The sequence below is a fragment of the Rhea americana genome, unplaced genomic scaffold (assembly GCF_003343005.1).
Source record: "Rhea americana isolate MKP2758 unplaced genomic scaffold, rheAme1 scaffold_71, whole genome shotgun sequence".
Classification (NCBI taxonomy): Eukaryota; Metazoa; Chordata; class Aves; order Rheiformes; family Rheidae; genus Rhea; species Rhea americana.
In genome coordinates, this window is record NW_028186879.1 from 3,785,140 (window position 1) to 3,800,160 (window position 15,021).

Consider the following 15,021-nt stretch of genomic DNA (forward strand, 5'->3'; position numbering starts at 1 on the left):
TCAAYTCTGAGCATGAGCTTGAATTCTACTGTATATATGTGCATTTATTTGTTTTTTTAAATTGAAATATTTTTGAAATACTCAGGTTGGGGAGTCAAAGCTGTGGGGCACAGCAGAGACTCGAGCATCTGCCTTCATTCTGCCTTGTACTCAAGTGACTCAAAAGACTTTTAACAGTGCACAAGGTCTCTTAAGGCATGTTTTCACACTTAGAAGCAGTTATCTGTGGTGTATGTATACTCCAAAGAGAAAAGAGATGGGACAAGTACGGTATTAGTTTGGCTCAGTTTGTTTTTCACACAGTTTTGTCCCTCTTGAATTAAATGCTGTAGCCAAACTATTATGCAAAAGAAGCCTGAGATGCAGATAATCTTAAAAATTTTAGGAGGAGGCGAAGAGAGAATTGCATCAGATTTGAGTTCTGGACCTCCCAAAGAAGTGGGATGTTTGTGCTGTTAGCATGAGCTGCTTCCAAGACTAAGGCAGCTGCTGATAAATGAAGCAACGCTGATAGCCGTAGAGGTCTTGAAAAAGAAAGTCAGCAGATGCCTGATGACCTGCTGGTTGACTGCAGCCTTTACAAAAGCAGTTTAAGGTGCAGCCAGAATGACTGAAAACAACTTTATCTTTGGCATAAAGGAATGTAACACAGAAACTTAGGATCTGACAGGTACCACGTTTTTGCTAGATTCAGGTGCTCCAGAGAAGAAAGTTGTACTGCTGTATTGTGAGCTTGTGGTCTCGCTAAAGGTGCAGCAGTGATGGGCTCTGAAGGGAGGATCAACTAAAACGTACTTGAACTTTCACTATAGAAAGAAAGGTCAAAATTAGAAGAAAGCATTTATAAACAATAGTAGAAAATGAAGGATTATTACTAGTTTACTGTAATCAAGAATACACTAGTTTTACATGCTGTAATGACTCCAATTCAAATAAATATTTGGCAGTATTACATTATTCACAATGCCTCATACTGAATTTATTTCRACTCTTGGGATAACTGTTCTTAAAACCGTTAGATGTAAGAGTGTTCTTTTCAATTTCTGTAATATAAATGCGTTTTTYTGGACAATCATTTGCTTGATGCCCAGTTTAAGGGGAGTAAGGCATTTTCTTTTTGCAAATAGAGCATATGTATAAATATAATTGTTATTTACAAGCCTGTGTTACCTTCTGTTAGTGCCCTTATGTTTCTCATCTGTTCTTCTTTTCTGTCGGAAACTTTCAAAAACTGTTTTAAAAAGTCCTGATAAGCCCACCAATCTACTGGAACTTTTAAGATCATTCTTAATCAGTTTTGAGTATGATGAGTTTTACAGTGCAGTGAGGTCTAAAAATAATACATCWTTGAAAAATCTTTGARTAACTGGTRAAATAATGCTTGCTTAGTTCAAAGMAAGTGTGACAATTTGAATAAGCAGAATTCTAGATTTCTGAGCAATGTTATTTGTGGTATTTTGACARTTTATTATGGATGTTTTAGTTTTGGAAAAGAATGTTGATGAAAATGGTTACCTAGAGAACAGGAGTATCAGAATTTAGATAAAGCTTTTGCTGTGGTWTCTGTTTTGCAATTCTGGATAGCGAGTGGATCAGCGGATCCGTGCATGACACAGATTTCTTAGCTGTCTCTTATAAACTTGTCTTTCCATGTGTGATTTCTATGTCAAATTAAAATGTTCTAGAAGAAAAATTCTGCACAGGTAGAAAGTTTAAAAAAATAAGCAAGACTAGAAGAAATATATCTAGTCATTGGAATATATAGTGCRCTTTAAGACATTTAAGTTTTATGCAATGCATTGTTCCAAGATCATTCACTCCTACAGAAAACAAATAATTTGTTTAAAAGTAAAGTCAGTATCTTTATGGAGAAATAAATATAATTTTACAACTTGATTATAGTATAAACATTGCTTGTGGTAGAAATTACTTTATTGTTATTTTTGTATTAATCTTTCAGGACATATGGATGGTTTTTTCTTGTCTCTGCTGAGACCAGCTGAATCCCCTGAGCATAACTCTGACCTGTCTTCTAAAGAGTTTAACTTGCTAGCCATTTTTCATATATGTGACTAAACCTTAAAAAATAAAAAGAAAGAAAAGAAAAAGGAAAGAAAAAAGCTATAAAGGGACTCTGTTTTTTTTCTTTTGCATGGTGTTATTCTCTGATTAATTTACCACTATGGAAGTTGTACCTAACAGTGTTAGTTCACTGTATTTAAAAGTGAAGAATTTCACACTTCACAGATGCTGTTTAATGCTTTATTTGAGAGGTTTAGTGATAGTAGTTTTTGATAGTAGTTTTTTTTTTTTTTTTTTTTTTCCTGTGCCAACCTAGTCAGTTAACTCCCCATCAAGTATGTCACCTTTTTAAGTACCAGGCTCTCGGAGAACTGAGAAAACATCTTGATATAGCATAGGTAATAGTGAGATTTAAAATCTGGTAGCCTCTTATAGAGAAAAAGAGAGTATTGTGACAGATTCAGCTAAATATTTATTTTGGTTTCAATTTGGTTGCTGACATAAAATAATCCAGAGTGTATCTGGCTTTTTTTTTTCATTGTCTTATTTTTCTTTGCCATTTACATATATCCTTAATGTACAAAATGTCATCATTGTAAAGGGGTTGGAAAAAAATCTGCAAGCTTTTTCAGTAGGAAACCTCCAAGCTTCTGGGAGAATATTAATGTGATTAGCATTGTAATGTTAACATTATCACAAAAGGAAAGTCTCTGTCTTTCTGAGCACCCTGTTCCTTTATTTCCAGTAATCTGTCACATCTAGGATYCTTATATATTTGTTCTCAGAGAAATAATATATTTTTTGAGTTTCACTCATTATTTGGCCTCTTCTTTATGTTAAGCAGTGATTTTTTAAAAAAAAAAAATCAGAGTAGTTGTAGCAAGCACTTGTTTAGTTGCATGTCTTCCTCTATTTTGTTTTTGTTATTAAATAGCCRGTCTCAGAAAAAAAGACTAGACTATAAAATTCCTGGTTTCTTTTCTAGTAGGTATTTTTTAAGTAGCTTTCTGTACAGCCATCGTACCAACCTACAATGAACAGTGAATTGTGATGCTGCTAAATACATGAGTGGTTTAAAACAAGAGCCTCAGAACACCAGTTCTAGATCTTGTGGCCAAGGTGGCCTCTCTTGCCATGAAGAGTAAATTCAGTTCTCAGTCAAGCACTACCAACAGAACTTAGTGCTCAGATTCGCTGTATTTTTCAGCTGCCTGAGTTTTCTTCATTTACATCAGATCTTTCAAAAAGAAGGGCACTGAAATTTGGATGAACACACAGCAAATACAAGTTTGTTTTAAAAMATTTGCAGGCTGACTAAAGAAAAACAGTCGTTTACAGAGAGAGAAGACAGCTAGCATATATGATACTTGCATATTTAAGATCATCATCTTGGTTTTCGTTCTTTGAAAGTATAATGGGACCCTTACGTAGACATTACTTCCTGTTTTCTTCAGTTTGAGTTGCATTTAATCTTCTGTACAGAAAAAAGGTGTTTGTTTTCAGTCCAGGAAAATGACATCCTCCAGGAATTTGTGTTTTGAGGGTGCATATACGTGGCAGAGAAGTAGGTCCATCGGTTCCCATCTCTRTACAGTTGTTTCTGATCAGCACAGTGTTCACCTGAATTGTAGCTGTAACACAAGGCGTATTTCCTGYAAAGTAATTCTAGTGGTGTGATGAAAATTCCTGGTGGAGCAAATCCAAAGCACCTAGGTTAAAAAAGGTTGGATTAAAGGATGCACATTTTAATGCCTAATTATAACTGGCACACAGCCTGTTTCAATGAGCTAATATTAAGTCAAAGGCTGTTTCTACTTGTACTTTTCTGGAAGGCACTATGTATTCTGCTGCTGTTTAAAACATTTCAGACATGCAAACGTGTTAAAAATAATGCTTTAAAATGATAGGTATTTTGAAAAACGTTTTGAAAATATGCAGGCGACAGTCTTTTCTCATCTATTCTTGTCTGTCATTCAACCACCTACTATTAAAGCCATTAAGATTCTTTTTTCTCTCCATATAGCTGTAACAGGATCAAAAAGGATGACAATAAAAAGCTTTTAAAGCTGTAAAGCATCAGGCAAAAATATATAGCACTGTGCAGTTGTCATGACTTAGACTGCAAAAATTCCGCTTTCTCATATTCARAGGCGGACAAAGTCCCATTTTGAAGGATACGTAGTTAAACTAAATGACGACAAAATAAGCAGACTATCTCAACCCAGTTGACAAAGTATGGAACAGACTTAAGTGGAGCAACTGTCTGAGTTGCCCCAAAAAACACAAGAAGCAATTTGAAAGGGGCATACATGCTTTCCTTCTACCTCACAAATACTCGTAAGAGGTGAACTATTAACTTGAAAAGTCCTGAGGACCTGCAAGGCCACAGTAAGCAAAAAGTCCAGATGGCTTAGAGCCTCTCCCAGGCCCTCCTGAGGAGGTGTGCCTGAGAGACCGTCCATACGTCATTGGAATTGAGAAAATATGTAGCAGGGCAGATGATACTGCTTTTTAGAGGCAAATACATAAGCTCCATGTATCAGTTTTACATAAGCACATGAGATCTTTCAAAACTATCTAGCTCTTTTTACTTATAAAAATACCTATATTAATGTCTTCATATTTTATCATTTTAATATGCATTTTTTTGATTGAAAAAAAATGAGAAATAGGTACAATATACTTTTCACTGAAGTCAGCTGACTGTCAAATATAATACCAGTGTAATGAGCTTTCTAAAAAAGCTGTATGAATCTGTTTTCTGTATGTGTTGCCTTTAAAGTGTCTATGTGGTCCTCCTGCTGTTCTATATATATTCAGTATTTCTGCAGAGGAGTATTCAAGCAGAGTATCAACTGCAGTARTGGAATTTGTAAGCAGTGCGATGTGATAACTTGCAAGTTGAGGTGAAAATGTATGATTTGTTAAATGTATTGGTTTTCTGTCRTGTTAGAGCTCATGGACCTTATCTGCCTTTGTTACACTCTGCTTGTGAAAAGCCCTAGCCTCCTACTTCTTTGTGTATTTAGAAAGTGAGCTCTGCAAAAACTGAAATGCCTGGAAATGAATAGTGGAATAAAAAAAGCTTTCAAACTGAGACCATTTTCCAAATTATCTTCATATTCGGTTTAATTCTCGGTTTGGTAGGGATTCTGTTAACAGTGGGATACCAGCTTTTTGTCCATTAGTTTACTCTGAAATCTRTGAAATACAGTGTGGGACAGAAAGATTAAAAACAAAAATTTCAGGATTTTGGATGCAAATAAAAGCTATTCAGCTGCTGCTTCAGACCACTGTTKCTGATTAGTATTAGCACAGCAGAATTAACTGAGGAAGTATTTGAAAGAAAGGACAGGATTGGGGACAGGAGTGGCACCTRTTGCTGCATAGAAATGCATTCATCTGATTTTGGAGCCCTTACATTCAGCAGTGCTGAGAGTCATTAGACATAAGGCTGTTTCATTCTCCTAGTGCACAGTCGTGTGTGCCAACCAGTTCAGCAGTTTAGTCTCTTTCCATCCTTTGTCCATTTTAATAGTATAGTTATTTATTTAATTTCATATTGATCAATAGTCTTTCAGATAGTTAGAACTTTTTTTTCAAATGGAAATCAATCTTTCTTTTSTTTTCCTTCCTGTTTTAGTTTATGTCCAGGCTTGCAGTTTGATCTGTTAGGTCAAACCAGAGAAATACAGTGTTGAAACAGAGTAATACAGATTATTTCACTTCAMAAGAGGATTTTACTTCTGATCTTGTCTCTTTTACTTGGTTTTGGTAACTGATGATACGTGGCTTACCTTCTTTGTTGTAAAAGCACGAACTTCTTGTGCATGTACTTACCCAGGCTTTCTTAAATGTTATAATCCTGAGCTTTCTGTGATTCGCGTATTTGTATAAAATGTATTTCTTGTCAAAAATCTTTTTCATCTATAAATCATTGCATCATATGAAACTGCTAAACCTTGATCTTCAGACTTCATCTACTGTGCATTCATCACACATACTACATATGTTAGTATGTGTAGCAGGGATTGAGGTTAAGTTACATTTTCTGTTATTTTGATCATTTCAGTTTGGATTGAGTTGAAATTGATATAGAATAATGACACAWGTTAACTGCAAAATTTTCATCAGTCTTAGAGAAATCTGATATGGAGTTGCTAAATCCATCTGTAGATCGAGTATGAATTAATGGATCCAAATTTAAGGCTCCCAGAGAGGCTGCTCGCACCAACTGGGTTTTAATGTGCATCCCACACATTGGTTTAGTTATGCTTTTATGGTAGGAAAAATRAGTGACAGAAATTAACTCTTCCAAATCAGGGAAGGAAAAAAGAGCATTGGATCCTCCTTTCAAAGGAGAAGGGAAGTCTTGTAACTTCACCTTTCCTCCCAGGGAAAGTGAAAAGTGAAAGAAGGGGGTGTACAGATGAAGGAGGAAAGAAAGGCAGTTACGGGATGAAAAGAGGCAAAATGAGGTGATAATTTGCAAATGAGTAAAGAAAGAAAGAAGAATGGTATTGGGGAAAAATAAACTGGCAAATGTCATTTATTTAATATTACAGAAAAAAAATCATGATGGAAAAACATATATAAAAGATGCAGGCACACCAGGATACCAAGTAACATGCAAAGAGAAGAAAACTAAAGTGAAATAGTGGAAAACATAATTTTAAATATAAGGGAGAGATGTCATAAGTATATAAACTTATTTTTAAATTTTTTCTAACTCATATACTCAGCTGCAAGTATTTGAGTTTATACACAAGTACTTACATTTTGGGTGAATGCAGGATTTACTTAACTGTGTTACTAAACTAACATTAGCTAAAGGTTATCAAGATCTGATTTATGTAACCCTTCATTTTTATTAAATGAATTCARAAATCTTTAAAGATACAGTAAACATGGGGCTTTGGCTTCCACTTAAGCTTGCTATTTTTCATACCAAGAAAATATATCAAAGCCCAAAATTGAACACTGTGCATTATTTATTAGCATYTTGAATTAATAGCCTGATAAAAGAGCTTCATTACATAAATCTGAAAGTTCATTTTAAGAAGTAATGTTGCTCTTTGGCTTTTCTCAGTGCAGGAAGCCGAGAAGCAAATGCTTCTCGCATAAGTAATGCTTATCAATGCCAGTGGCTGACTAGCAGCTAATCAGTTGCCACATCGCTTATAGAGGGAGACACTGGCATCACCGCAGAGTCCTTTTCATATCATTCAACTCTAATTCACCATTAACTATCGTACCTTTACCATTTGCAGTCTTAAATTAACATCGGAGGTTTGACATAAAACCATAAAGGCAACTAAGTTTAAGCTGAAGCCTCGTTCTTGGTTTGCTGGGTTGTGCTTTGGTATTGTAGCACAYGCGGTATGTGGGGCACCGTTCAAAGCCCTTGCTCTAGCCACACACAACAGAACAAGTTAAAGATGGAATTTCAGCCAGAGCCTTAACATTAATTCAGCATAGTTCTTTRTGGTTTAATTTCTTATATGGCACTATTAAAGATAAAAAATAAGCATAAGTCAATCTCATGGTCATTTTAAATTATACTTGCAAGAGTCTTTTACTCTTAAAATAAAAAATAAAAAAAGGTAATGGATTCTTCTCACACTCTGCCTCTGATTAAATCTGAATTTTGTGTCCTACTTGCTTTAAGTTAGCCCTGTTGAGACACTGATTACAGATGCATTATAGCTGAAGTCCAGCCTTAAATATATGATTTTTTTCCTACCTATCTTAATTCTATTCCACAGAATGAGTTAGGAGGAGGAAAATTATGCCATTTGCAGTGTTCATGCATTTCTATGAGCAAAATAAATGCTTTGTCAGTCTTTTTAGAAATGTCAGGAATGTCAAATCTTATTCCTTTTCTGGCTGAAGGACTCCTTGGATGACTAAGGGAACACTGCTTGGAAAAAGTACTTGGAAGTTATTCAGGACTTCAATTAAAGTGGAAAGGACATGAACTGTTGAGAGAGCACTTGCTCCCCTATGCATGTTCTACGCTGGTGCTTCACAAGAGGTAGTTTGATCACTCTTTCCTTCAAAACATTATTTTAATTCAGTGTWTGGAATTTGGAATATGAATTGCGATAGCTGTTCAGTCATCTATCCTTTCTCAGATTAAATGTGAGTTATGCTTCTGACCTTTAAAAATATTCATAACTTTCTAATACTTCCCACATACTTTCATCCTTTGCTAACTGCCTTCTGTGAGCCAGGCATTCTTGCTTGCTGAGGACATGAAGAGATACATGTTGGCGAAGAGAAAAAAGGGTGAMTGAAGGGGTTATAGCTTTTACAAGTAGCTTATTGCTACCTTTCACTTAGCTATATTTAATATGTAGCTATAAGACCTGGCCTGCTCCTGCTTTAGGATGCCTGTGTCACTGGTAATAGCAGTTCAATAATAAAAGATTGTTTACTGGAAAGAAATAATATCATTAAAGCAAAGAGCTTGACAATTAGGCTCCAGAACATGTTCTGAAATTAGTATTTTGACATGAGGARTAGCCATGGTAAGCTGTATTGCTCATACTGTTCATCAGGGTTGAGAGTTGGTTTCGTGTGGTGAAATGGAGAAGAAATGAGGCGGTACGAGGCTAATGATTGGCAGTTTGGCTAACTAGAGAAGTGTGATGACAGAATATATGCAAGCTGTCACTCAGAGTTTAATTAAATAGTGGCAATGTGTTGGACAAAATAAAGAGGAATAAGATGTTTAAGAGAGACTAAACAAACAGCTAGTAGTTCCCATTGTAACTTAAGTTTAATTTAATTTATGTCGTTAAAATTGTTTGTGACTTTGTTACCCTGAGTCAGCCTACTGTSGTTCATGGCCCTAGGGGCTGGGAAGTACCATGTAGTGGAAAAAACTTGAATTTTGTGGGACCTAGGAAAGTTGCTGCAGACATGTGCCAGCATTGTCTCAAGACCTGACTCATTTCTGATCCCGCTTACTAGCTCTGGGTAATTGCCTGCCCTGCCAGATCTCCAACAAAGCCCTGATGTCTGCAGCACGCTCCCCAATTTGCGTGTTGGTTATGTCGGGTGCAGCTTTATAAGACCACATGGAAACTGCTTGGGTCTGACATCACAGCAAAATTGCGAAGTCCTTTTTGGTGTTGTGGTGAAGCAGCTGTATCCAGCTAGCTTTGTAGAAGGCTGCTGAGATCCAGCCAGGTTCTGAAGCCAGCTGTGCTCTTACACTCATCATTTTGGACTTTGGCTGGCTAATGAAGGGCCACTCAGTATCTTTGCGTTATGCTTTTTTGTCCTTTGATGAGGGGGCTTACTAGCTCAGGCACGGTGCCATGCTTGAGCTAACTCTGGTTTTACGTGCTGCTCTGCCTGATAGAAATAAGTCCTCTCGGAGCAGAAACGGTGGATACCTTTGAGTCAAGTCAAATCTGTCAAAGCTGGTACAAAGAAGCCCACTGGCCTTGAGCTGATTCTCTGATGAATCACTGCAGCATCTCTATACTGCACTTCCCAACTCTTCTGGCTGCAGAAACATAGAGAAGAAAGCCCCATTGCCACAACCTGTTATCTGACAGGACTTCTTATTTGAAGTCCCACACCAAACAGAGACTTGAGTTAATTCTTCATCTGTCTTGTCAGGAGTCTGCAAACCACACAACTGAAATGCAGATAATTTAGTTGACAATAATCTAGTATTTGGTGTGTCTCTTGATCGGATGAATGCTTTTGGAAGAGCTTGAGGAATTCATTTTATTAGGCAGAGCTCCACCAAGAGAAACCCTTCCATACCTGCAGAAGCACTGAATAAGTGTTTGCAGTTGAGAAGAAATTAAAGGCATACTGTTCTGGTACTTCAGTAAGAACTAAATAGTAATGGAAGTYATAAACACATATAGGGGTATGCATTGTCATTTGCACGTGGTCGTGTTTATTGATGTTATTGGCTTTAATATGGTGCTATTTAAATATCCCCGTTTTTTAAAGAATGAAGTTCTGTTGTAGAAAATACCTGATTACATAGAGAAAAYAGGATCTTGATTTTAAAATAACTTAAAACTGAATGGAATAATGGCATTTGCTTTTAATCTTGACAGAAATGATTACARCAGAATGGCAAGAGATATTATCTGTGGTGGGAGGGGGGCATTTGTTTTGTAAGCTTCTTTTCTGTTGTTTTACTTAAATCAGCTTGTCTTCCATTATCTGGGGAGTGGGGAGAAGACCTTTGAGCAGATTGTCAGGAACTAGTGATTCAATCTCAAGTAATATTTCCTTTTATAAAACCAAGGGGAGTTTGACTATAAATTTGTCGCAACAGTCTGCTCTTTGGTCCACAACAGCACCTACCTCAGTGAATTTATATGCTTATGTCAACTTCTGATTAGCTAACATTGAATCTGCTAACATTTAATCAGTASTAAGTAGCAAGATTTTTAAGAGGCAAACATCCAGTTGCATTCCATTTAATTGAATCTGCAGAAACAATTGTATTTTCTCAAATTATATACAGCATACATCAGAGAAGTCACCTTTCTTTTGATGTCATTACAACTTGATTGTGATTTTTTTTTCTGATGCCAAAAGTAGCAGGCTGAAGTCCTTAAAAGGATTTGGGGGTTATTCTGGAGGGCTTGCTAGCCTAAAGACGTTACGGTTCCTAAGTTCCCTCTKTTTGGCCAGATTTTCATTTTGTTATGCAATAAAATTGTGCAAATGTGCTTGGAGTGAGGGAAGGTCACCTTGTTTTGTGGTRCTCTCCATCCCTCTCTGCCTCATCTGAATTTTCTCTCTGGAAAGCTAGAACAAGTCACTGTAATTACACTCTAGAACTGCCATTTCTCTCCCCTTATTAAAAATGGAGCCTGGATAACCAGGTTTAATGGAGATGATGACGTTGTAGATGTCTGATCTGTAAGATAAATTTTACTGCTAATGACTACTCTTTTGTCTTATAAATAGGTGCTGCTGAACTGATTTTTTAAAAATATATGTCACTTTTTTGGGATACAGTTAAAACATTTCATCAAATACTGTTTTCCTAACCTAATCATAGAATAATTGAGGCTTGAAGGGACCTCAAGCAGCCTCTAGTCCATCTCCTGCTCATAGCGAGGTCACCTCTGAGACCAGATCGTATTGCTCTGGACCTGATCCAGTCAGGTCTTGAAAACTTCCAAGGATGGAGACTGCACAGCTTCTCTGGGCAACCTGCTCCACTGCCTGACTCTCCTCGTGAAAACTGTTTCCTTTTATCCAGAGGCAGAGCCACTTTTGTTGTAATTTGTGAATTTGTGTCCATTTTCTCTTGCCTTCCTGCAGTGCATGGTTGTGTAGAGCCTGACTCCTCCTTAACAACCTCCTCATTATTAGGTTCTTCTGAAGCTGTATCTGCTCCAGGCTAAAATAAAGCCCTGTTCCCTTAGCCTACCAGATGATCTGTAGTAGCAAAGATCTTGAAATAAACTTTCATTTTTTTCTGAGTTTTTGTGCAGAATGCAGAGCTGTTTTGGGAATTTTCACCCTTTATTGTCATAACTGTTTGGGGAGGGGAATAAAATTCAGAATTTAAAAAATATTTTGTACTTTTTTCTTTGTTGTTACATGTTTTTCTCCTAAACCTTCACTGAAGTCTGCCTTATGTTCCTACTTAAAGAGGAAAATCATGGGATATTATATATATCTATATATATAGTATTTATAACTGCAAACATTTTGCAGTTGTCATTTTTTTCTAACTTCTCAAACTGAATTGATACCATTGCCTTTGCTGGGCTTTGTATGGTTATTTGATTAGATATTGGTATCAGTCTGAATTTGTAATTACTTTAATATGCTGAAGAGATTGTCACAGTAACCAAACTAAAAAGTGGAAGGAAAGCAAGAGTGAAGATACCTGCCATTAAAAAGAAGCAAAGTTAGCTTTGTAGCTGGTGTAAGTCGCCCTGCTTTCATTGGAACACCATGAATTTATAGTCTGAGGACCTCAGAARTACAAGCGGTTAAATGTGAGCTTCAGTACAGCTCTAGCTGAGCTCTTAATAGTATCCAGAGAGGTTAGACCACTTTTAACAGATGCCAAGATCTTCATACAGTGATGGAACTTCCAGCATTTTGCAGAAACTTTGAATAAGCAGCAGGAACTGGCACAGATGATGCAGGTGTCCTTGTGTCAGGTTTGCTTCTCTAATTTGTGCTAGTATTTGAAGCTGACTTTCCTAAGAAATTACACTTGCGCCTATGGCTGTTTTGCAAATAAGGGATGCTGTCTTCATGAAAGAAAAGGGGAGTCAATGTAACTGTAGTCATGCATTATTATTTTTTTGATGGCAGTACATGCTCTTTCCAGATAGAAGGCATTGTTTGGAGTAATATGTGAACTTGTACCTGTCTTATTTCAATTAAAATTGAGAATTGCTGAAATTCCGTGCTTTAATATCAGTAATAAAGTCCTGCTTTAGACAGAATTCAGACAAGAAATTGAAGATTTTAGAAATTGAAAATCCAGTTAGCATGTAGTAGATTTAACTCTTTATTTCTTGCATAAACTTTTCTATTTTGTGTGTGTGCATTCCATAATTTCAGCTAAAGCATAACTGCAAAGCAATTTTCCATTTTTGAATTTGCTTTAGGCAAAGAATTGTTCATGTTATTATGAGAAGGAGGTGCTTCTGATAAGAATACTGCATGTTAATACCTTGCTACRATGAGCTATTCATTTGATATGTGCAACAACCTTTGTTGAAGCTTGTTAACAAAGCAATTATAGTTTCTTTTCTCCTCCCCCCCCCCCACCAAGTTTTAAAAAGAATTAGCAGTCCCCATCCTCGAGGAATAATCAGTTAAAACTGGGAATGTTTGAAATCTCATCACAGCTTTAAAATGATTCAAAACTCCTATTTCCTCTTCACTCACACACTCCATGGAGGTGTGCATACAAGCACACCCATCACCAGCTCCACTATTTGTGAGTAACCTTGCACATTCCTAGTTTTTGTAGCAGCCTCCCATGCAATTGTATCCCCGTTTCCAGGCTTGCAGTTGCAATCAGTCAAATGTGGACTTCAGCAAARCCTATTAAGGTGGCCCTGCTGGTCTCTCCATTCTGCTGCTCTGCTCCTGCCTGCTTGCTTGCAACCTGCAATTGGGTCCGCCAACTTACGGAGCAGACGTGACTTCTTAACATCCGCGGGTGAGACTCGCTGCAACCACGACTGGCTTGAGTGTAACCAGGACCTGGCTATGGAGCCCAGTCCCAAGCCCCTGTGCACACTAGTCTTTAATGAGACACTGTCTGCTCAGGAGCATCTCCCCTTTTGCAAAATGTACTACACACTGTACTGAAATGTTTGAATGCCAGGCAGTCCACAGAAATGGTCTGGAAATGCAAACTTCGCAAGCAGACAGTGAGAGTTTGCTGGAAGACTTAACGCTGGGCTTTGGTAGGCTCTCCCCTGTGATCCGAGCAAAATGATGAGCAATGCCACAGACCCTGATCTAGCTGGAGATCAGTGTTGCTGTAACTGCTTGTAGCAGCTGTATCCAAGCTGGAGTCTCAGTACTCAGTCTCATTTTAGATTTTCTTGCTTTTCTGTGACTTTCTCACATCTTTTAACACTGCTAAAATATGATTAGTTTTAAATTTTGTGAATGATGCTACTGGTGGTAAAATTGTACAGTAACTTATGTTCAAATACACATGGTATGTTCTGAGTTTTATAGGTTATCATTTTCCTATTCTCTGCTGTTATCTTTGAAACCTTAAATGGTAAAAATCTTAGTTTCACTCTGTGTCAAGGCTTTCTGCCATTGAGTACTGTTACTATTCTTCAGCAGTATTGTCAACTTGTATGATTTTGATCATGAGTGTCTCAATATTTGGTAGGGTTTRGAGGTTCTTCTGAAAGCTTTTTGTTTCTTTGTCATATTGATGATAGGATTGATGATACTGTTTCTTTGTTGGTGTTTATGTTGCTTTTTCCATTTTTTTTTATTTCTTTAAAAGATAGACCCATACCTAAGCTGAAACATTATTAGTCTCCCATCTTAGAAGTTGTTCCGTAACTTGATAATTAACTCCAGGAGTGATTTGTTTGCATAGATGTAGTACACACTTAAACCGTTGATGAGCCAGTCATTAACCCAGCAAAATACTTTTTGCTGTTTGATCAGTTTAGTTTTCTGTTGAGTTAGCAAGGTGAACTTGGCTCAGCGAAGCTGAGCAGGCAGGAGGTGCAAGACCATATGGCTAAGAGCAGGGGAGTGGGAAGCAGGGGCAGCCTTTGGTGACAGCAAGMCATTAATTTGACTCATAGAGCTACATTGTTAAACTGTACTCTCAGTGAAGCCAGAAAATACTTCAGATGTCACATAAGCATTTCATTCGTTGGGACTATGCTGTTCAAGTTTTAATTTCTGGTAGACTCTCATTATGATCATCTCCAAAATACTGAGGTTAATCAAGACCAGGTATCRGATTCTTTCTAATTACAAACTTGGTCTACAAATCCAACCATCTTCTGCATGGATTTTTTTCTGTTTCAGAAAGAAGATGTTGCTAATGAGGAAATGGCAGAACGACTGTCTCTTCGGAAGCATCGCTTCATGCATTTTGCATCGTTGGAATATGAAGGAGAATATTACATGACACCAAGAGATTTCTTATTTTCAGTAATGTTTGATCAAGTTGAGCGTAAGTTGTTTTCTCATCGTATTTGTGAAGAAACAGAAACTTGAAGTCCTCTTAAATACAATTAACAAATCATTGGGAWAARATCCTTTATCYGACATAAATCAACAGAAGTCTATTTATAAATAGTGTGCTTATAGATTCTCACRGGCACTAGCTTGTACACCACCAATGATCTAGAAATGTGGAGACTTGATACTATTAGCTCTGCATAATTTGCACGTCTAATTAGTATGTAATTCCTCGATTACTTACATGGCACTGAAAGTAAAAAAGGCTGTAATATATTAATTGAATATATTAATGTTCATACCATTCCT

General features: G+C 36.9%; 1 protein-coding gene across 1 annotated transcript in view; it reads left to right on the plus strand.

The window, feature by feature from the left end:
- MICU2 (mitochondrial calcium uptake 2) overlaps positions 1 to 15,021 on the plus strand; it is a 166,566-nt gene that overhangs the window by 78,874 nt on the left and 72,671 nt on the right. The window contains exon 2 of the mRNA XM_085321809.1: positions 14,557 to 14,704. Within this exon, the coding sequence (XP_085177935.1) occupies positions 14,581 to 14,704 (124 nt within the window). The 5' untranslated portion in view covers positions 14,557 to 14,580. The remainder of the gene's footprint in view (positions 1 to 14,556; positions 14,705 to 15,021) is intronic.